At 42.5% G+C, this 23,628-nt stretch overlaps 2 protein-coding genes and 1 long non-coding RNA gene across 7 annotated transcripts in view; 2 read left to right on the top strand and 1 right to left on the bottom strand.

The window, feature by feature from the left end:
* LOC132457233 (NACHT, LRR and PYD domains-containing protein 3-like) overlaps positions 1 to 23,628 on the top strand; it is a 79,089-nt gene that overhangs the window by 30,873 nt on the left and 24,588 nt on the right. For 3 of the 4 annotated variants that reach the window (XM_060051389.1, XM_060051391.1, XM_060051390.1), the window contains exon 4: positions 1,107 to 1,427. In XM_060051389.1, coding sequence (XP_059907372.1) covers positions 1,107 to 1,427 — 321 coding nt within the window. Of the gene's footprint in view, positions 1 to 1,106; positions 1,428 to 23,628 lie in introns of those variants that run through there. The other variant, XM_060051387.1, reaches the window with a different exon arrangement.
* Positions 1,685 to 3,934, top strand: LOC132457450 (uncharacterized). Its single transcript, XR_009525645.1, has 4 exons — positions 1,685 to 1,823; positions 1,923 to 1,946; positions 3,161 to 3,228; positions 3,889 to 3,934. It is a non-coding gene; the product is annotated as an uncharacterized LOC132457450 (long non-coding RNA).
* Positions 8,441 to 22,990, bottom strand: LOC132457257 (cadherin-1-like). Of its 2 annotated transcripts, XM_060051452.1 has the most exons (17): positions 22,348 to 22,990; positions 20,485 to 20,596; positions 15,400 to 15,488; positions 14,828 to 14,953; positions 14,538 to 14,681; positions 14,304 to 14,454; positions 13,379 to 13,551; positions 13,142 to 13,270; positions 12,261 to 12,446; positions 11,893 to 12,131; positions 11,532 to 11,674; positions 11,337 to 11,428; positions 11,112 to 11,244; positions 10,646 to 10,867; positions 9,439 to 9,569; positions 9,153 to 9,296; positions 8,441 to 8,828 (listed from the first exon to the last, which is right to left on the bottom strand). In XM_060051452.1, exons 1-17 carry the CDS (start codon positions 22,396 to 22,398, stop codon positions 8,778 to 8,780), a joined length of 2,316 nt encoding a protein of 771 aa, XP_059907435.1. In that variant the 5' UTR covers positions 22,399 to 22,990; the 3' UTR covers positions 8,441 to 8,777. The 2 variants fall into 2 exon arrangements, 1 of the variants encoding a protein (XP_059907435.1); XR_009525590.1 differs by lacking the exons at positions 8,441 to 8,828; positions 9,153 to 9,296; positions 9,439 to 9,569; ... (10 more) ...; positions 14,828 to 14,953; positions 22,348 to 22,990 and adding an exon at positions 14,983 to 15,326 and having other exon boundaries at positions 20,485 to 20,535.

Here is a 23,628-nt window from a genome sequence, read left to right as displayed (position 1 = left end):
TACCTGGCCTATGGGAAGAGCACTCTGCAGAGAACAGGTAGAGTCACATGACCTGGTGGGCGTGACCGACTCTTGTCTGGTGGATTAACTGATACACTACAGCAGTAGTGAACCCCCCCCCCCCCCCCCCCCCCCCCCCCTCCCCGTGGGTCGGCTGTATCCATTACCAACCCCGCTCACACTCCGGCTATTAGTGCTTGAATAAAATATATATATATATTTTTTTTTTTATTATTAACCAGATTTCGCCCACTGCTAGAAGCAATAGGAGGCTGGTTGGATAAGAAAGAAACACGTCAACATCAGCATTGGTTGTAATGTCGTTTTTTTTAAATCAAAAGGAACATTAAATGTAGGCTACAAGACGCGTCATTTTATCATGGACAAAAATCATGTGCACTTAACGTGAACAACATATTCACATCACCTGAATAATCAAGTGAATATCAGTGAACTATCACTAACTATCGCCATTAACAAAGCTATATTTTAAGACTTCACTTTGATTGACGTTCCGGGCGAACAGGATGTTGATTGTAGGACGCCTTGAACGGTGATCCCTCAGAGACTGGAGGAGGCCGGATCTTTGGATGCCTTGTCAGGATGTTTTTTTAAATGAATGTTCCTGTAACCGTGAGGGTTTCATGGCCTCATCAGAGAAAACGTGATCTCAGAGCAGGCACATAGGTAAACCACTGTTGATCTCTGAAGGAATAAATCCATCATTTATGCAATTGACATTTTATTGTCTGCCCTTTTTCTTGCTATCCGCCATGTTTCATTGTGTTGTGTTGGTTATTGAACTGTTAACCCGTGAACTTGGGTTATGTTTATCATCGTTACCATAGAGATCATGACGTTAGCTGCTGTAACGGGACGGTAGAGGGGCTAGAAACCCATGAAGGAAAATAGGCTATTTATTTATTTCAGGTACTATTTTTGCACCAAAAAGATTTGAAAAACATGAAAGTTTAAAAATATATATATTTTTCTCCCTCTCTCCCCCCCCCTCTCTCTCTCCCTCTCCCTCTCTCTCGCCCCCCCTCAATCCCCCCTCTCCCCCTCCCCCCCCCCTCTCCCCCCTCTCTCTCCCCCCCTCTCTCCAGAGCGTCCGCGGGTGTCTCTGCTCCAGAGGAGCCCCTCCTCCCCAGTGGTGTGCCATGCTACAGCCTTCTACCCTGACAGGGTGGTGGTGTTCTGGAGGAGAGACGGCCAGGAGCTCCATGAGCAGGTGGACCCCGGGGAGGTCCTCCCCAACCACGACGGGACCTTCCAGGTCAGCGTGGACCTGAACCTCACGGCCGTCCCACTGGAGGACTGGGGGAGGTACGAGTGTGTGGTCCAGCTGAAAGGCATCGAGGACATCTCCACCCCCCTGGACCCCGCCCTCATCAGGACCAACGGGGGTAAGACTGCGAGGGACGGAGGTAGGGAACACACCTACCTCCACCTCACCTCACCTCCACCTCACCTCCATCTCCAACTCCACCTTCACCTCCACCTCACCTCACCTCACCCCCTCCTCCACCTCCTTGGGGCCCTCCTCCTGACCTCCTGCTCTCTCTTCCCCTGAAGGCCTCCCGGGGCCCTTCCCCATCGCTGGCTCTGTGGCGGGGGCCCTCCTCCTGGTTGGAGCTCTGGTCCTGGCGGGAGTCTGTTGGTACAGGAAGAGGAACGGTGAGTGAGCTGACCCCTGACCCCCAGCTGCCCCTACTTCCTGCCCCCTCGCTGCGTCCCTTCCTGGACTCTGATTGGTCGTCGTGATGCTCTAGCGGTCTGGTGGTAGAAACCTCTCCATCACTGGAGGAAGAACCTCCTCTAAGGTCCAGGCCCCAGTGATGTTGAGGCATTGAGAATATGAAAGTAGACAACATGAGGATGTTCACCACTGTCACACACTGATCATTTCTCCTGGTCCTTAGGTTCAGCCAAACGTCCAGCAGCTGGTGAGTAACGTGTGTTTTTACTGCAGTTCTGCTCTCATGATTAACAATACTACCAACATGGTTACCATGGTGACTGGTCTGTGGACTATACAGCTCTGTAGATCTAGATACACCTAGCTCTATAGATCTAGATACACCTAGCTCTGTAGATCTAGATACACCTAGCCCTGTAGATCTAGATACATCTAGCTCTGTAGATCTAGATACACCTAGCTCTGTAGATCTAGATACACCTTGCTCTGTAGATCTAGATACATCTAGCTCTGTAGATCTAGATACACCTAGCTCTGTAGATCTAGATACATCTAGCTCTGTAGATCTAGATACACCTAGCTCTGTAGATCTAGATACACCTAGCTCTGTAGATCTAGATACACCTAGCTCTGCAGATCTAGATACACCTAGCTCTAGATCTAGATACACCTAGCGCTGTAGATCTAGATACACCTAGCTCTGTAGATCTAGATACACCTAGCCCTGTAGATCTAGATACACCTAGCTCTGTAGATCTAGATACACCTAGCTCTGTAGATCTAGATACATCTAGCTCTGTAGATCTAGATACACCTAGCTCTGTAGATCTAGATGCACCTAGCTCTGTAGATCTAGATACACCTAGCTCTATAGATCTAGATACACCTAGCTCTGTAGATCTAGATACGCCTATTTCTATAGATCTAGATACACCTAGCTCTGTAGATCTAGATACACCTAGCTCTGTAGATCTAGATACACCTAGCTCTGTAGATCTAGATACACCTAGCTCTGTAGATCTAGATACACCTAGCTCTGTAGATCTAGATACACCTAGCTCTGTAGATCTAGATACATCTAGCTCTGTAGATCTAGATACACCTCGCTCTGTAGATCTAGATACACCTAGCTCTGTAGATCTAGATACACCTAGCTCTGTAGATCTAGATACACCTAGCTCTGTAGATCTAGATACACCTAGCTCTGTAGATCTAGATACACCTAGCTCTGTAGATCTAGATACACCTAGCTCTGTAGATCTAGATACGCCTAGCTCTGTAGATCTAGATACACCTAGCTCTATAGATCTAGATACACCTAGCTCTATAGATCTAGACACACCTAGCTCTGTAGATCTAGATACACCTAGCTCTGTAGATCTAGATACACCTAGCTCTGTAGATCTAGATACACCTAGCTCTGTAGGTCCGTTCAGCTCCTCACCGTCTGCTTCTTGCCAGGTTCTGACACCAGCTCTGAGATCCCTGAGGGACAGAAACATCTTCTGGCCCCGACCCCTGACCCCAAGGTCAGTATTCTGTGACATCACAACTCTTTGGAGGATGGGTGGGAGGGCACTAATGTCTTCACAGTACATTACTGCAGTACTTCATGAGAGGAATATACATAGTACTTCATCCCAGTAACATCAATAGTACTTCATCACAGTAATATATATAGTACTTCATCCCAGTAACATAAATAGTACTTCATCACAGTCACATAGTACTTCATCACAGATATATATATGTATAGTACTTCATCGCAGTAATATATTTTGTACTTTATCACAGTGATAGTAATATTATAACAGTATTCATCAGTGATAGTGATATTGTAATAGTAATAGTTTTCGCAACTTTGGTCAATTTTTAACCCTAAAAAGATTTATGGATTTGAAATATGATTGTTATGTACCGGGTGTTTGTGTGTGGGGACCCTGTTTATATGCTAGAGGCTAGCTGCTTCTTATGTGGTTTACTCACATAAGATAGAAGCTAAACACTAACAGTAATGCCTCAACAATCTCTTTAACCTCATGCTATCTACACAAACGATCTGCCATATGAAAGAGGCTCCAAGGAGTCCAACGGTACAAGCCCTATCATGTGGTGGGCTCATGATGAGGTAGTGAGCAGTGAGGTGCTGATAGATGGTTGGAGCTGACCTGTGCTCCCCTGGTGTTTAGAGCTGAATGATGAAGAGGCTTCTCGTTGGAGGATTGATCATCATTCATAATCCTGACCATCAGGCGTGGGGCTCAGATCGCCTCAGACTCAACGACAACACTCTGACTCACTTTGATTTGGAAAACAACAATTAATCCCTAAGAAAGCTTAAATAAATGAAATCATTATCTACTCTTATTACAGTATAACAAAGTGATTATTACCGACTAAAATCACTCTCATATTCCATTAAATTGTGCCTTTGATAATTTGTTGAGTCATTGGTTGACTCGCCAATCTGTAACCGATGCTTTGAAACCATGGCAACATGATCTCCCTCATGAGCGGCCATCTTAGTTAGGATGCGGTTGCTCGCCGCATAACGTTGGTTTAACGTGTGGGTTTATAATGTTTAAGATGTTTACGATGATAATATTAGGATTATTAAGGGGCAGTAATCCAGTTGTAATCCAATTCAGAGCTTTATTAAAACATTCCTGGACACGACGCTCGGTGATCATGAGTGATGTAATGATGAGAGTTGATCAGGAGCCCGTCCTCTGGCCGGGTCACATGGGGCTCCAGGTGGGAGGTCAGAGGTCAGAGCCCGTCCTCTGGCCGGGTCACATGGGGCTCCAGGTGGGAGATCAGAGGTCAGAGCCCGTCCTCTGACCGGGTCACATGGGGCTCCAGGTGGGAGGTCAGAGGTCAGAGCCCGTCCTCTGGCCGGGTCACATGGGGCTCCAGGTGGGAGGTCAGATGTCAGAGCCCGTCCTCTGGCCGGGTCACATGGGGCTCCAGGTGGGAGGTCAGAGGTCAGAGCCCGTCCTCTGGCCGGGTCACATGGGGCTCCAGGTGGGAGGTCAGAGGTCAGAGCCCGTCCTCTGGCCGGGTCACATGGGGCTCCAGGTGGGAGGTCAGAGGTCAGAGCCCGTCCTCTGGCCGGGTCACATGGGGCTCCAGGTGGGAGGTCAGATGTCAGAGCCCGTCCTCTGAAGTAAACGTTGTGTACTGGTAAACCAGCTCTAGATAAGGGCAAGTGTAGCCTTCCACCAGTGGCAATACTGTATGTGCTTCTCATAAATCAAAGCAAAAGGATAGTAGGTGATAGGCATCAAGGAAATAAAGGAATACAATCTTGAGACTGATCCTACTAATTTCAGTTTAGTTCTGACTGGTTTTTATCGGATAAAAAACCCTGCTATGAAGAACTTTTAGATTCCCAACCGGCTGTTTCCCAAGTGCACATGAACGGTCGCTGTCGGGAGCACGCTTGTGTGAGCGTCATCACTGGTGAGCCGTCTCGTTATCACCAGGAGAGTGAACCCGCGTCGCCTCGTCTGAACCCACGCGGAGGAAAGAGTCACTTTCTCTTTCAGACGACCACAGGATTTATTTGATATCAGTACTAATGACTTAGAAAAAATAAACAAACTCCATTCATAGACTATTGGTCAAGAGTCGCCTTGCCAGAGCCGCAATGATATGCGAATTTGAAGCGTTCATGAGCGACAACAATACCACAAAATAAGATCTCATAAAGACGCCCCATTGTAACATGAGCAGCTATGACTCAGAGGAGATAACCCCTCCCACTTTATGGCTCAGAGGAGATAACCCCTCCCACTTTATGGCTCAGAGGAGATAACCCCTCCCACTTTATGGCTCAGTGGAGATAACCCCTCCCATTCTATGGCTCAGAGGAGATAACCCCTCCTACTGTCACTCTGCATTCACAGGCCGTGACTGACCTCTAGTGGAGGAGGTGAGAGCAGAGGAAGACGGGCAGGATGGGCCTACAACTGGTGTACAGTATTGTATAAATGTTACCGTTTGAGATGATGCTTTATAATCTAATGTTGGTTTATAAAGTAACTTAATGTACTGTTACTGATATTTACTGATGTTATTATGCAGTTTTTGCTGTTTCGGGTGGATAATTCTCTATGTAATCTACAGTTGGTTTATAAAGTAACCAATGTACACTTACAAATACATCACAGATGTTATCAAGCAGCTGTTTTAGGTGGAGAATGAGATTGCAACCAAACAATTAAATAAATAAAGAATTTTTGTACAGTGAACTTTGCGTTGAATGAATAGTTGTTTTATTTTCCCACTAACAGTTAACGTTAAAACATACAGACGCAGGCGTATCGCCTCCAAATGTATGCTGGGTAATAAAGTGTTAATCCCATAGCTGCCCACAGAGTCGATGCGTCCTCATCAATCACTTGTCAACAGAGCAGAATTCGGCCAACAACCCGAGCAGGTTATTAAAGAGACACAGGGACTGTCCAGTTTGAAACAAGATTAAAATAGTTCACATTCTATGGATAAAATAACATTCTAATTGCTAAATTAACAAAAAATCAATTTGAATATGAAATAATATTAGTGAAAGCAGAGCTGGAGGCTTGACTGGACCTGTGAGACTGGACTCTGACTGCCTGCTGTGAGACTGGACTCAGACTCCCTGCTGTGAGACTGGACTCAGACTCCCTGCTGTGAGACTGGACTCTGACTCCCTGCTGTGAGACCGGACTCAGACTCCCTGCTGTGAGACCGGACTCAGACTCCCTGCTGTGAGACTGGACTCTGACTCCCTGCTGTGAGACTGGACTCAGACTCCCTGCTGTGAGACTGGACTCTGACTCCCTGCTATGAGACTGGACTCTGACTCCCTGCTGTGAGACTGGACTCTGACTCCATGCTGTGAGACTGGACTCTGACTCCCTGCTGTGAGACTGGACTCAGACTCCCTGCTGTGAGACTGGACTCTGACTCCCTGCTGGGAGACTGGACTTGACCTACTTGAGACTTGACTGCTTGGAGACTCGGGTCTCTCTCTGGAGACAGAAAGTAAAGATGTGGTCACGTTCCATAAGGGCTGTTTTAAACGATCAGTGTATCATATCATCACTGACGTCGTTAGTCTGTTGCATAATTATTCCAAAAAAACAATGCTTACAAATATGTCCCTTCTTTAAAGTGGTCTCACGTGCCAAGCTAAGGTAGGCCTAGTGTTGATTAACGAAATATTGAGAGAATGAAGCAGAGAAGTGAAACAACAAGCAAATAAATCATTGACTTAAAAGTGTCAGGGAAGTGTGTGTGTATGTGTATGTATAAACCGCATCATCGCATGACTGTCGCCGACTCGGACACTCAGTGATGAAAGTCAGATACTGTGATAATAAACTGTCAGACACTCGGGGATAAACTGTCAGACACTGGGGGATAACCAACACAGTCTCACTTCAAATTCCAACTGTTGTCAAGGGCACCTTAGCGTCTGTCACTGACGGTAAAGGTGCCCTCCGGAGTATTCTGCAGACGGAGAGGGGGTTCAATTCACTACAATGTAACGCCATCCCCGGCAATGTTTGGCGTTCAGAGCGGGTGCTCCTCTAATAGACGCTGGGAGCATCTTTCCTATTGGACAGTTAGTAGAATTTTTTTCTGTAAAAATGGCGGGCATTCTGGGTGGAAAATATGATAATTTAGTATAGTTACGCCATTAAAAGTGTTTATGTAAACATTTTTAGCGAGGAATTTGCAATTTACTTTTATAATTTTCGCTCGGTGACGAAGATCTCAAAGCTTTCTTGCGGCATTTCTCGGAGGCACGCCCCCTTTTTGTCTCCAACTTTTGGAAATCTGAGAGTAGACCGAGAGCAGTGATGACGCTTTCAACAAAATGGTTGCCCCCGTGAAGAGATTTTTTTCGTTGGTCATTTTAGTGTCATTTTTAAATGCTCTTACACACTTGATTACATTGCTACTTTATCCCGTCACCAATTTATACATTGCATGGTCTTGCTCTGCGTCCAATTCAATGTAATGGTGTTGTTTGTTTTCGGGCTGGTTTGCTAAAGAGGCTAATGTAGCTAACAATAAACAAGGACTAGCCAATTTCATGACACTATCACAGAGACGAACAGTAACGCTATAAATGCTCGGAGACCGGAAATTACGTCAAAAGTGCTACTCGGAAGGCTGGCATCCGAGGATTCAGGAACACACCATGACCATACGACTCGAAAACAAAAATGGCTGCGCCCGTGAAGAGAATAATTGGGTGTCAAGCAGCGAAGCTGCGAGACAACCTATAACATATAACAAATCACGTTTGTTATATGTGCCCATAAATGACTTGTCTGATGATAATCTCTAAAACATTCGTTAGGATACACTGATTATCAGTCCACATCACAATTCAGCCGCCAAGCTTTTCGTCAAGCAGCTGCAGCCAACATGGGTACAATGGAGATCAAGATAACATCTAAAGATTTGAAGGAACTGAGTGGTGAACGGCACAAAGGCCTTTTGGAACCCAGCCTCTGTGTGCAACCATTAATACAGGCGGCCATTTCTGACACTGCATTAACTCAATAAATGTCCTTCAACAATTCCACACTGTTCCTCTTAAAAAATGCTGAAACAGCCCAAAGCTCTACAAAACATCATTGTAGAAAGCGAAACAAATGACCAAGATTGCAAGACTACACAAACACATCCATCCTTAAACTAACCTCGAAAAATAGCACACAGAAGGTTTATGCAAAGACATTCTCAGATTAGCATAATCTTTTTTTATTTCGGCTTGATTACACCAACAAACTTTGCAAGTAAATGTATTCAAAACGTTCCCCGTAATGTCCCCTTTACTTTCGTCATCCTATCTACCTGGTTGAAATACATCCTAGGAAAATAAGGAATTAGCAATTTTAAAAAAAGCTTTAAAAAAACAGTTCTTACAGAACATCATTGATGTCATTACTTGAAAAATGAAAAAAGTACAAGCTTCAATATAAAATGTTAAAGCCAACTTAAGAGAAAGTAAAAAATAACATTTTCATCAACTTACAAATATAAATCAGTGCCAGCAAATAAAACGCAGGATAGATCAACAGTGTGAGGGGGACGCCAGCGGGTCGCGGTCTGCTGCCGTCAGGTTCTGAAGAGGGCGTACAATATAGTGGGTCCATTGCATTATTACATTCAAACAGAGAGATCACCATTTGCTTGACAAATAGAACAGTAGCATACGGTGGAGTGAAACTTTTTTTTCCCATTCACCATGACCAGCTATAAGCTTGATATGACAAGTTAGCTAGAAGCATAGGAAAGGCCAGATTAGGGTGTAAACATTTTCTGTGAAACTCAAGTAAATGACACCAACCAATGCTTTAAGTAACTTGCTTCGATGCTTTTTAATAAAGCAAGAATTTTGAAGAATCATCATGAAATTAAATTACACTTAATATCACGATTGACTCACATCATCAATAAATTTGCCAATGTCTTCAGGATTGGCAGGCTGAGGTCGATTCTCGGCTTTAAGCATGAAGCATGGCATGACGTCACTCCGGAAGACCTCCGGGCGGTCGTCCGGACCACGACGCACACTCAGATCATAATTATCCTTAAAGAACAAAATAGAAGTCAAACCACAGCAGGTAAACTTAATAAATGCAACAGAAGTAAAAACAGCCATCCTAAACAACAATTACATCATCACTTTTAAACAGATTTCTTGATCAATTGAGCCAATATCGGGGCCGTGCCTGGTGGTCCTCTCCTCCCCCTTCTTCCTCGTTGTAGTAAATGTGGTCCCTGATGTCCTCATTTGGTGGTAAAGGCTCATTCTGCTCTCCACCTCTGCGTCTAATGAATATTAGCAGCAGCAATGCCAGCACTGCAGAGATAAAACAGTCGTCTTATCAGATCAGACGGGCAAGTTGCTGAATCTACTTTTCAATCATTAATAGCATCCCAGTGTCCTCATTCAGCAAAGGATGTGTCTCGACATGTTTAGCTATACATTAATATAACTGTAGCCCTGTCCACAGTATTACATCATTGTAAAAATTCATAACATTTAACCAATGTTGGTGCCAGAGCTGAAAAGGAAATTGCCATGAGAGCCAGCAAGTTATATTGTGGTCCAAAAGACACGAGTGCCTTCCTGTTGATTTGGTTAATACTTATGACTACAATGTCCGTTTCTTTAAAAGGCAGCAAGGCAAAGAAACATGAAACCCCCACCACATGCAGTCCCCTCCTCACCCTTGGAAGCTTCCAGAAAGTTACTTAACCCATTTAAGGATTTTTTGAGGGCTGGCCTCATGGTGATTCAGCTGACCAAACTGAAGTACCCCGATGACCTCATGTTTATTGATATGATTGGAGTCCAAATAGACCAAAAAACAATCATGGCATAATAGGCAAAGCGTATTTAGCTTGTGGCTGTTTTAAAGGGTAATTCCGGTGTAAAATGGATTTGGGATATGTTTTGTATGATAACGAGTTGAGACGTTCGTTTTGGAGCACAAAAAACACATATAGGCTTTTTATATATGCCTCGTTTTATATGTTAAGACCCTTATTTTACTACCAAAGAATTGTCGGGCTACTTTTAGCCTTTTAAGTGGTTAAAAATAGCGATTTAGTTTTTACGATAACCACTGCCCCCATCGTTCCCAGTTTGTAGTGTTTTGATGGAATCGGCTAAAAACAGCCCTCTGAAGAAAGCGTCTATATGCGGTATTCTATTTTGTGCTCCAAAACGAACGTTTCAACTCGTTATCATACAAAACATATCCCAAATCCATTTGACACCGGAATGACCCTTTAAGGGGATGTCAGCAAGTTCAAATGTTGTCTTCTTTACACAAAATAAATGTAAATAAAAAAGAGTAAAAGAATAGCCGATTGAAATCACGAGTTGAAGGAACTTTTTGTGACAATGTCTTATTTTATAAACAAACTTACATAGCAGCAGCAGAACAGCTCCCGATCTTACTAGAAGGCCCGGCAGACCAATGCCTCCCTCACGGTTCCCAACTTTGCAGGTCCGTTTATTTCCTGTACAGTCGCAAACTGTGGCCATGACAATGTTGTCTTGCTCTTGACCATGGTTGTCTGCCACTCTCAGGACTACATTGTAGTCTCCCATGGGAAGGGCCCTGATTAATGTCAGGATTATCCCTGTTCCTAGATTAAAGAAAGAGGGAAGGATGAGAAAAATAAGTCTAGACACCATCATTTTAATTATTTTTAAGATGTGAACAGGGTCTGTCCCATAAATATAATGGATTATGTTCAAATGTCAATCAATTTACAATAACAGCTACCTCATGTATCCATTAATCATGGTAGATCAACAGTTCACTATAATACCCCACACCATTACAAATATTCCAACATTTATGTCCCTGTAAAAAGTTGAAGTACAAACTTGTGTCATCCATCGTAGCGGTCCAGTTATTCTTGGACATGCCCGTTAGTGATACCGTGTAGGGTGCAGCAAAGTCTGGCCCATCGGCGTCCGTCACAGAGAGCAGCTGAGGGGCAGATTCCGTATTGCAAACCTGATGAAGGTAGAGAAAACATGTGCTTAATAACACACACACACACACACACACACACACACACACACACACACACACACACACACACACACCGTAAGGATGCGCTCATTGATTGAAGGGATGTTGTCGTTAACATCTTCTAGTTCTATTTCCAGGGTTCCTGTACCAGTGGCTGGGGAAACATCTTAAAAAGAAAAAGAAATCAAATACATCGTAAACCCGAACATTTTATTGTACTTTGCACCAATATTTCTTAAACATAATGAATCTTTAAAATTCCTACATACCATCGTCATATGCCATTATCAGGGCAGTGTATTTGCCGTCTTGAACGTATAGGCTCTCTCTGTCCATGCCGTTCTTCACTCTAATCAAACCCGTGTCCGGGTTCACACTGAGCCACCGCGCTGGGTCTTTCATGATCTTGTACCTGGATATACAAAGTGAAAAGTGACATGCAAATGCTTCATGATCTTATACCTGGATATACAAAGTGAAAAGTGACATGCAAATGCTTCATGATCTTATACCTGGATATACAAAGTGGAAAGTGACATGCAAATGCTTCATGACCCAAAAAAATAAAATGAAAGTGGTTGTTTAAGAAATGGAAAGTAATCGTTAAATAAACTAACGATTTTAACTTACGAGACATTCTGACTGCGTTCAGGGTCGGTTGCGGTGTACCGCACAATTTCACTGGCAACTGCGAGATCTTCCTTCCTCTTCACAACCTGAATGGTTGGCCTAAACACAGGAGCCTCATTCACATCTTCTACAGAAACCACCACCGTGGCAGTGGCTGTCGGAAGGCGGATGGCAAAGCGAATCTCGTTTTCAACGGTCACAAGCAGGGTGTAGGTCTTGGTCGTCTCATAGTCCAGACCCTAAACAGAGGTTTTGATTAGTTGATTCAAATGTAGAGATTTGTATCAAATATTGGTACATTTTAACGTATTTTGTAGTATCGTGTACAGAACATTTTTCTTAAGCAACTACTCAAGATTCATCCCCACCTTCACAGTTGTAATGATTCCTTCTTGCTTGCCAGTTCCGGTTTCCACGGCGAATTGGCCATTCTTATCTCCAGCAACAATTTGAAACTTTGCGTTCCAAGCTGGAGACAGAAGCTCATCCCCATCCGTTACAGACATCTTCACAACCAGCGCTCCCACTTTGTTTTCCGGGACACTGGCCTCATACTGTGCATTTTTTACCAGAAAGAACGATAAAGGAAAATAAAATGTAACCATATAAACCATTAAATAATGATGCAATTCAATTTTGCCCAATATGTGGATTGGAACTGAATGGATGGCCTGGAATTGTCCAGTTTGCATAATCATCATAATCATAATCGTGGTTTTGGACCCATGAAGATCTGTACTGGGGGTTTGTGTGGACTGCTAAAACCTGAACAGGGATCACATCTATGAACCACACTTTAACACTTTTGTTTCTACGTTTAGGTTTTCAGTTAACACCACTATAAATGGACCAGGGATTGTCCCAGTCGTTCCAGTCCACAACTCCCCCTAATTTCTGAACCATCAGGGCATTTTCTCTGATCCCCCTTAGCAAAACTATTTTCGGGAAAAAACCCTGAATACTAGACCGTCACATTGCAAAGTCAATAAGCCTATTAGCCATGTGCTTTATCTTGGAGGGCACTGGGCAATGACAATTTACCATAGCCCTTAGAATCAGAGCAAATCGTTTTTCTCAAGCAAGACTTCAGCCTCAAAACAGTTGAGCCTTGAATAATTCTCGAAAGAGGCGAGTCGAAGTCAAGTCAGAGTCTCCAAGCGGATTGATACGACACGTCACGAGCCGAAAATCGATAAAAGAAATGGGTCTGGTTCCATAAAGAAGGAAAGGTCTTCACACGTGTACTTGCCTGAGCCATCTCAAAGGCCGGGGCATTGTCGTTACTATCAGTAACTGTGAGGATAACACGCCCTCTAACAGTCAGGCCTTCTCCTCTCATGTCTGCAGCTTCTACTTCCAGAGTGTACCTCGCGTATGTCTGCAGAAAAATATACAGATTGAAGTCCATTTTCAATAAAATAATTGTGCATATGGTAACCTTTCTGCTTCAAATGACTGCCGTGGATAAATGAATACAAATCCGTACCTCTCTGTCGAGCCCAGGGCGGTTGACTCTGATGGCTCCACTAACAGGGTTTATGGCAAACAAATCATCATAGGGAAGTTTTGGTTCCTGGCTCCAAATGTTATACCGGACTTCAGCATTAACAGTATTTGGGTCGTCCAGATCTGTGGCTCTGATTGTAATCACTACAAAGTCTGCAAGGGAAAGACAGGGGAAAGACAGGGGAAAGCCAGGGGAAAGACAGGGGAAAGACAGGGGAAAGACAGGGGAAAGACAGGGGAAAGCCGAAAGAATGGATTTCCAAAAACATGAAGCGCTCCAGTTGTAGTAGGTGGTCACATCTAGAAAACAATTAGGATGTAGAGTAGGGCAGCAACGATAAGTCGATTAATCGATAAGTTCCCTTAGCCCCCCCCCCCCCCCCCCCGACAATTAATCAATACTAATTTTAATAAATCAATTGTTTAAATAATTGATCAAGTACAAATAAGATTTGCTGCTTAATGCTTCAGTTCAATTTAAATATTTTGTACATGGATTGGATATTCATATGAACTATAGCATAGTGAGGGTTGTCAGATAAAGCAAGCACATTTTATAGACTCAATTAATCCAAAAAAATAACCCAAAAATCGACTGAAGAGAAGCGTGCGTTGCAGAGATGGGCACAAAATCATAAGCTGCAGTGTTGATTTATTATTCAGGTGCATTCAATTCATTCTGTTCCATGCTTATTCCAATAGAGTTACATTTTAAAAGCATTTAACTAGTAAGTGGTGGAGGTTTTTAATTAATGAATATGGGGTTGGCTTAGCTCAGGAGGTAGAGCAGTTGTCTTAATTACAATTAGTTGTCGAATTGTAATTAAGTCATCAGCGGATTAATCTCAAATTGCCAGTCAACACATTCTATAGAAGTGGTTTTGATTTCCTCTGCGTGGCATTACCTATCGCTGCAGCCTCTGCAACTTCTGCGACATAGGGATCTTGGGTGAAGACTGGTTTGTTGTCATTGGCGTCGATGACACGTAAAATGACGGCCATGGTTTGCTCAGCCTGAGGGTTCCACTTGTCCGCTCGGTTGGCATGAACGTCGAACTGCATAGATAAATATTGATTATTTAACATGCAAGGGTCGTGCATATTGACACATTTTAATTTGGCCAGCAGGTTTTCCCTACCACGTAATGGGATTTTCTCTCCCGGTCTAGGGGCTGGGTCACAAAAAGCCCGCCGGTGTTTCTGTCGATAACGAAGAGGCCGTTTGCATCTTCACCCGTTATCTCGTACTCGATTCTTGACTCTATATCTCGATCAGAACGAATCTAAAAGGAAGATAATGCATAAAAAACATTGTTACCCTGGTAAGACTGAATAGTAATTCAATACCTCTCACTTTGGATTTCGATATTGTTAAGTTATGAATCTTCACATGTAGTTCAAGTTAAAAAGTAGCCTGACGTCATCTTACCTGGGCCACTAGTTTGGGGTAGGGCCCCCTATCATTCTCCAGAATGTTAAGAGGAGGGACAACCCAGGCTCTCTTCCGCCTCTTAGAAAAGTTAAGAAAGCGCAAAACTGGCAGGTTTTGAATAACCTAAAAGGAGTTCAAGGATTAATGTTGAATTTAAAATAGGAGGGATGGAATTGCAAAAAGAAAAGAAGATAATTAATGTTGAGAAATTGGCATCGCAAACAATGATATACATCTCAGAAAATAAACAGTTTTTTATGACTGGGACCACAAAGATAGCTCTTTCTTATTGGAAGGGTCCACATTTGCCCTCTTTTGCAGTTCCTTTCCTGGATTCTGATGTACCTGAAGTTTCATGGGGGTGACTTCCAGGGGGATGATGGCCATTGCCATGGAGTTGCACCCTGATTATTGTACTACATTTTTGCCCCTTAGAATTCAGGGAAGAGATGAGGAAGGCCCTTTTTCTTCCATGCATGGTAGTTTCTCTCGTCACCTTCACAAAATACCACATTACTTCCAAAACTAGGACAGAGGCTATATTTATGCATCTCAAAAAACAGACTTACCATTAATGTTCCGTCCTGTTCCACATGGAAATGGCGGTCGCTGCTGCCGAATTTGAATCTTTTACGGGCCATGCAGTCATCAAAACTAACTGAAATGTCAGCACAATAGAAGTTAACCTTTATACACGGCGTCAGAATAAATCCTGAGTCAAAACACAAGAAATAGGAGCAATGTTGAGAAATTAGCACTGAACCAAACGCTGGTCTCCTTTTACTACTACTCTTCACCACCAACAATGTAAGGCACATTCTTTAGATCAGATGTCACAGGTAGGGTGAAAGTGAGCTAGTAATAGTTTGCGCTTCTCAAGTGAACAGCTATCTAAATTCCCAACGCAGTGAGAGACAAGGGATGATGAATTTGAAGCTTCTCTGCAGCTTCAAAGGGGAAGGTAAAGAATTTAACCAATTTATTTTCAAACAGACACAGATAGGCTTCTTACTGTGCGTTCGCACCAAAAGCGAATTGAGCTGCGAAATCACCAGAAGTCATTCCCTTTCTATGGGCAAGAGCGACCAAAGCGACACAAGCGTCAAACGTTACCAGCGCCGAAAGGTGAGTGACCAGAGCGACCAAAAAAAAGCGTTTCAGCTGCAAAACACTGACAGCCAATCGGAATGTAGACGCTCTTTGCTTGCCTGGATCCCAGGGAACACCGAACACCGGCACTTTGGTTCCTACCTACTTTTTTGGTTCCTACTGACTGTACAAAATGTCGACTGAAAAAGGAATCGCAGCTGTAACTGGGCACCCGGTGTTGTACGATCCGAGCCTTTTTCATTTCAGAAATCGCAACAAAAAGGCTCTGGCCGGGGCGGAGGTGTCACGCGTGGTTGGTTGGTCTGGTGTGCGAGTTAATGAAACGTGTGAGATTATTGTAAAATAGGCGCGATACATGCCTGCTAACCGAGATCCTAGCATACTAATCTTCCTTGCTCTGAATGGGACAATATCGTTTTCAAATTACGAAAATACATAGCCTACGTTGTGCAAAGGAATAATACGTTGTGCAAAGGTATAATGCATGCATAATAATGCAATAGTAATGCACGGAACAAACGTGTCACTTCAATGCAGTTTAATGGAGGATAGACAGCTGACAAATGACCATTTAGCAGACGCTTTTATCCAAAGCGACTTACAATAAGTACATTTGTCATAAGAAGTGAAACAATATATCGCAATATATTAATTTAGGTGATTCGGCTCACACAGGACAGTAGCCTACAAGACCACATAGAACAAGGGAGACAAGTCTGACCTGACACAAAATACATCACATTAAAACTAGACACGGGTTGTGTTGGGAAAAACGGTCTGTCTAGTTACTGGACCAGATGAAATGAGACGGAGAGGTAATAAAGTCTATCGGCACGAGGACCTTGGATTTATTAAGTAAAGTGGCAACGGTTATACAGAGTCATAAAGCGTGAGAAATCGAATATGTCTAAGTCCCTAATCAGCGCTGATGGTTCGTCTGGAGCTTCGCCTCCGTGGAAGGTCTGCTTCAGAAGAAGGTGAAGAGTCCCTGTGTGATGCAGTCTTATGCTGTATCCTCCTCTCGATGAGGTGTGTGCGTTTGAGGTGTGTGCGGTTCTGTGTGTTTTGGCTCCCAGGCCCTGAGAGAGCTTCGTAACGGGGAGAGTTCCTCGTGTCTCTGGTGTGATAAATTAAAACGGGGGAGTGCCCCCCCGAAGTGTCTCGTGTGTGATAATTTAATGTGGCTCTCAGGCCCCTAGTATGGGCAGAGGTATCTCTTGGTTCCTCCTAACGGGGAAGAGCTCTCAAAATGTCTCCTGTGTGATAAATTAATGTGGCTCTCCCGTTCTGGAGATGATACTGGTGCATTGTCTGAGTGTCCACCATCTGCCTGCCTGGGAGATGGGGCCTTCAGCTCCGGCCTTGACCTGACTATATATTATCATGTTTGTGTTATGTGTTCGTTGGGTTTAGAGCAAGAGTCGACTATATATTAATGTGCCTGCCATGTGATGTGCTCATCAGGTTATTTTTCCCAACAGTTGATAGATAGATAGACAGATTGGCATGGATAAATAGGTTCTATTATTTGCCTTGCGGAGCCAGCCAGTCCTGTGCACGTATGCAAATTAGCCATGTGCGCCAATGTCAATTTGTTTGACGAATGAGTGCAGATCATGATATGCAGATCAGTGAAACATATTTTAACTAGCCTACTACAGCATAAAACCTTTTTTTGTTCTCGGGGGGAATCACTGTCCTACTTGCTGTCAAAGCATTTATCCAACAAGCAAAACCGTCTTTGCAATATGGCCAAAGTGTATGGGAGTTCACACTTTGATATGGCTGTCTGTACTAAAAGCATACGGCTCCTTTAAATGCGTGTGCAAAATTGAATTGTACGTCATGAGCGACTTGAGCGACAAAAGCGAACAGAATTATTTGCAGCGATACTTTGTGAGCGACCCAAGCGTCTTTGCAGAACAATTCGCTTTTGGTGTGAACGCAGTTAGTGGTTCCGTGTAGTGAGAAAAACTGAATTGGCCTCAGCTTTTAGGTCGTGTAACACAGAAACCGAGCTAAAATACGCATTTCCCGAGATAGTTTTCCAAGCACCAGTAGCCTAAACAAAGGTGGCCTTCAAAACCACGCTAATTTAACGTCACATCGTTACTTTAAAGAGGTTAATTTATAATAAATGCTACATCTGGCCTGGATGAATGAATTGTTCAATGCACAAGTAGGAAAAGTCCAGTGCACACTAGGTGAAAAGCAACCCAACGCAATGACTAATTAGAAATGTAAATTCAAGATGGTTGTGTGTTGGGAGATAGTTTAATAGTAATGAATGTTTCTTAGCGTTCTAGCCGAAAATTGCTAGTGTGAGCCCGCCAAACTGTGAAAAAGTTCCAATTCGAACACAGATGTGTTCTTTTCAAACGTCAAAGTGCCTTCTACTCTTTCGAAGCAAGGATCAACAGGCGGCGCAGCATTAGAGAGAGGGTCAAGCTTCCCGGATACTTAAAGTATAAGACAAACTTCATGTACACAACATGGCTCGGCCCCACCAAACACGTGGCCTTGAGTGTGGCTCCCGCCACTAGAGGCGCTAATCTCTGGTTTCATCACGATATGATATTAAATCGATTCATTAGACAACGAAGATTAGACAAATCTGCCGCGATACGATTTCGATTTGATTCAGGAATATGCGATTGATATGAGACGATATCCTATGCACATTTAACACAACCTCTTACATTCACTTCAACTCACATAAACTTAATTATAATTTCCTCGTTTTATTTCTTTGCTCTTCCGGATATTTAAAACCAAAACAATCCATTTTTAATGCAAATAATAAAAGTGCCACATTGCATTTGAGTGCAAAAGGTTTTTTTATGGCTTAAATTAAAGAGCCTGTAATGAGCTTTCATTTTGAACATAGACCATACCTATCTGTGTGGATAGTTTCTTTCTAAAAACAAAACATCCCTCGGAATCATCTTGGCTTTTAAGATAAGCCATTCGTGTTGCCAGATAGAGCAACTTTTCCCACCAAATTTGGCTACTTATAATCACGTTAGACTAAAACTGGAAATCTGGCAAAACAAACCCAAACTAGACATCTTCGCCCTCACACATGTGCCTCGTTTTACTGATGAACGGATACGAGCCGATAGGCGCACTTGCGCAGAAATAGTTTCATTAACAACCGCGCAAGGAGATTGTCAAAATAAAAGCGTATAATACAGTGATATGCATCGATGTTTGGGCGTTGCATCGATGCAGTTGGATCGTTCGCCAATTAATATGTATGGATCATTCCGATTGAGGCGTATATTTGATAATTTCTAATTCTGATTGAGCTGTTCTTCCACTTCTAATTGGATCAAAAGTGTCCATAAACGCGGCTATGTGGCGGATCTATTGTGTGTGTGCATGAATGTCCTCACGCTCTGGCGACAAAAGAAAATCAATGACAGCATCTGAAAACTATGCCGGTAAGAAACTAAAACTGTGATTCTGAAAAAAGTATTAAAGCTATTGAAATTTCGCTTGGATATCATTGAAGATACAAGTGTGTATATTTTTCATTGATTTGAAAAATTAATTGGTTCCAATGTGTTGAATTGTCAGAAGTTGACCAGACGGCTTCAATGAAACCAACTGAAAGTAGTAGAAAGGAGTGGTTGCATTCGGCGTTAAATGAAACAGTGATATTGACGACCCCCTTGATAATAGTTAAGAAAAAATGAGAAAATAAACAGCAAATTTATAATGTAATAAATCAGCTTAAAAAAAGTAAATGAGCGGAGTTGCATCCGACGTATACATTATCCCTTACATATTTTGCGTTGATTTTGAGAATTCACCAATTAATCGAAATAATGAGTGTAATTGTGTTCACAAGAAGAGTTTAATGCATCAGGATACTTGTCTATAAAATATATTGGTATATTTTGGTATCTAATTGAAAATTAGAAAATTAGGAGGCATTGCTCATCCCTGATATGAGAGCATCAAACCAAGCCTGGACGTTGGGGGGTGTTGACAACAAGTAACTTCCAGGTCATTAAAAATAAATGATTCCCCAATAATCATCTTTATGTTTGTCCAAACAATTTGCACATTGTAATCGTATATTTTGTCGTATCGTACAATTAGTATACTGTACAAAAGAAATACTGTGAGAAAGGCAACTTCAATACTCATTCAGTCTCATCATAATATTTCGATTCGGGGGGGGGGGGGGTATTTTAAGTGCAATATTTATTCGTAATGTCAAAATACAACACTTTAAATAAGAATAATAAGTCAAAGTTAGATCAAACTAATAGTGCAAATATTTCAGCTTTCTTTAGACCGTGTCCGTTGAGGATTTATTAATTTTATTTTTTCAGACTGGCCACCCATGTGGCTACGGCCCTGTTGTTGAGCCATAAAACTAGCAATACACCACTCTACATTAGTCGTATGGAATTATTTCCAGCTAAAGTATACTAGTTGTACTGGGTCTATATTATAGGTAGGCCCATGCCCAGCTATATACGTTTGCCGTATGTACTCAAGAATCATGACGGCATATAGAAAACCATTGTTACCTTTGCCAAGGACACGTCCGCTATGAAGATGTCTTCTGTCTACTTCAAAAAGGTTAGAATCCTTCTTGAAACCAGGCAGACATTTTTGCTTTTCAGGAGTTGATGCCCAAGCCTGTAGAAGAAAAGGCACACGCGTTCAGCGGAATAAGTTATAGTGGAACCTATATCTGATGGTTTGAGGAGAGATCATTGTAGCCCAGGATGGTCCAGGAGGCACACGATATTTCAACATGTAGCCTATGTAATGTTCTTCAACATTTATGTTATGTGTTTCAACATGTATGTATGTATAGTATTTCAATTCTACATAGGCCTGGGCGATATATCGAATATATGCGATGTATCGCGAGATGTTCTCCAGGGGATGTATAAAATGCCCCTGTCGCGAACATCGAATACAAATTGGCACGTAATCTGTTTATTTTTGCCGCCGCCGGCATACTCATTGTGCGTTCACACCAAACGCGACGGGGCGACAAAATCCCATGTAAAGTGAATGTAGAAGGGTATCGCGCGAATTCTTCGCGAGAGAAAACCGGCAACAAGTTTTGATTTGTCGCGCCACACTTTCGCCGTGCACAGGCGAGCGCGTTCACGAGGATTTGTGGCGCGACAAATTCGCTCGAGTTGAAATGTATTTTAATTTCTCGTGATGACAGCCAATCAGCGTTCAACAGCGTGGCCACTGAGTGACATGTGTAACGTAAACAGCCAATCAGCGTTCAACCGTCAAACTCAGTGCAGTGCAGTCCGGGGTGAACTGCAGCATGGAGGAGAAAGTGATTGTTGCCGTTTGCGACTCCCGGAGCTCTATATATAATAGTATATAATATAATATAATTGTATAATATCACGGCCAAAAGCTCTGTGCGCCTCCGACGTCTCTCCCTCTTCCACAAAAGGTAAAGACATGCAATGGCACAAACACACTCACTCCCCCCGCCGGTTGTGAGTCCGCGAGATTCTCATGGACGCGCGTGTGTGACGTAGTCTGGACGGCGCGCTGCTGTAGGTGTGTCTCCGACCGGTGAGTGAGAACAGCGAGAGAGAAAAAAGGATGGAAACTGAGGATTTGGTTTTGAAAAAGAATAGCATTGGATCCGTCGTCTGGCAGTGTATATATAATAATTATTATGCAAACAGTTAATAAATAATTAACGGTTTGAATAAATGCTGTGTTGGTAAATCTAACTTGCTGTGATTTTCCTTTTCTTATGTGCAAGTTCTAAATTGTTCAAATACAAAGCACTAATGAGTTTAAACTATGTTTCATGTAATCTACATGCAGACTTATATTTCAGTAATACTAGAATTATTACTGACGTAACATTATGCCAGAATCGAGCATTTATGATGTGCTCTAGAGGAGATTCAAAATATATCGAGATATATATCGTGTATCGAGGTATAGTAAAAAAATATCGAGATATTCATTTTGGCCCATATCGCCCAGCCCTAATTCAACATGTATGCAATGTAGGCTCATAGGCCTGTACCGACGTGATGAGGTTTAGTTGGTTCCCAATGTTTTCACATATTCCACTGAAATGTCGATTGAGCTGTGATACAAAACTAGTTACACTAGAACACATGACTAGTTAAACTAGTATAGTAGAATACATGATTACATTAGTTTGTTACGCAGATTCACACTAAAAAAACCCGAAATAACAAAAAGGTCTGCGAGCAATATGGAAAATGTAATAGGCCGAGGCTATATTATTTTAATGTTTATGAATTTAAAACTTAACAACTGCCGTCAAATGTAAAAAAAAACGTCAAATGTAAAAGTACGAAGTAGGGCGCAGGACGCACAGAGGAATGGCGTCGTGGAGCTCACACAAAAGTCAGAGGAAATCTCACCTGGGCGAAGACGAGGAGAAGTCCAACTCCCAGCCACAAAACCAGGCCCATAGGTCTTCAAAGATCCTGTGTTCAGAACTGAAAATATGGTTAACCGCAGGCTGGCCGTCACACGAAGTCGGAACAGTCTGCTAGTGCAAACGCAGAAATAAATAAAAATAATTTGCAAAACCCTAGTGGGTATTTCGAATCCAGGTTGTATGTGCTGTCTGATCAACTAGATTGGAGTCGGCGTCTGGTGTTAATAATAAGTCCATAATAAGCACACTGCCTCAACGTCGGCTGGGTTGTGCAACTTCCCCATCGAAAGTTCCTTTCTGGAAGTGTGGGAATCAATAGTCTCAGTCTCTCTCTCAACCACACGCACGCACACACACACAAAATACATTGTGAGTCAGTTTGCTGTTACATTTGAACTTGTAACTTGCTGTTAACGTTGGCTTACGGATACATTTTTCTATATATTAGCACAATCCCATAGGTAGCTCAAAGACGTGTTCACTTCTGGTAAATATTAGAAGGACGGTTTCTCTTCTGTTTATTCATTTTGATCTCATCGTCTTTCTGTGTTTCTCATTGATCACATGTCTCACCAGTCGAGTGATATCCTGCATTATCAATGCCATCAGTTCATCATCAATAAAAACAACAACCCCTTCGTTCACAAAGTCCTGCCACTTTTTTAAAAATGATTAAACATATATTGAAATAGGCAGCCTGTATAGTAAGTGTATTAATATTAAAAGTGCATATTTGGTTAGCTTATTCGGTTAACGGTGGTTAGGTTTCCAATAATGCTAGACTGGTTAAATTAAGGTGTTAGAAATGGTTGCATTAAGACTATTGTGGATAGAAGAGACACGCTGCATTACCATTAAACGTTTACAGAAAATAACTGTAATAAAAGTGTATTCATGAAATGAGCTATGACATTGGCGACCGATTTCAGATAGTAATAGGTCATAAATACTATCAAAAACATGCAATAACATGGGACAATGTCAAGAAACCATTTGTCCAGACTCCCTTCCTAAAATCGCATTCAAGCAGAACATTTATTTATAGAGCATAATTTATGAAAAATATTGTTAAAATGAGTCATCTCTGTCAAAAACATCGGCAATAGATTTTTCTCCAATAGTTTAATCTGCCATAGCGGAATCTCAGTCCCATTTCAAAAGTTTGGTCATTATATGTTTCAAATTGTCTTTCTGCAGTGTCCGCACTGGGACAGAGAGACAAGTCGAGTCCAAACTGGTTCCGGGGCCTTGCTGGATCTGT

Source organism: Gadus macrocephalus, chromosome 5 (genome assembly GCF_031168955.1).
Source record: "Gadus macrocephalus chromosome 5, ASM3116895v1".
Classification (NCBI taxonomy): Eukaryota; Metazoa; Chordata; class Actinopteri; order Gadiformes; family Gadidae; genus Gadus; species Gadus macrocephalus.
This window is presented reverse-complemented; position numbering and strand designations above follow the sequence as displayed.

Coding starts and splice junctions, on each gene's coding strand:
- LOC132457257 (XM_060051452.1), bottom strand. CDS start 22,398: ATGGGCCTGGTTTTGTGGCTGGGAGTTGGACTTCTCCTCGTCTTCGCC. Junction 12,447..13,141: donor CGGCCTTTGAGATGGCTCAG/GCAAGTACACGT, acceptor AAAAATGCACAG/TATGAGGCCAGTGTCCCGGA. Junction 11,675..11,892: donor GAACGCAGTCAGAATGTCTC/GTAAGTTAAAAT, acceptor TTGTATATCCAG/GTACAAGATCATGAAAGACC.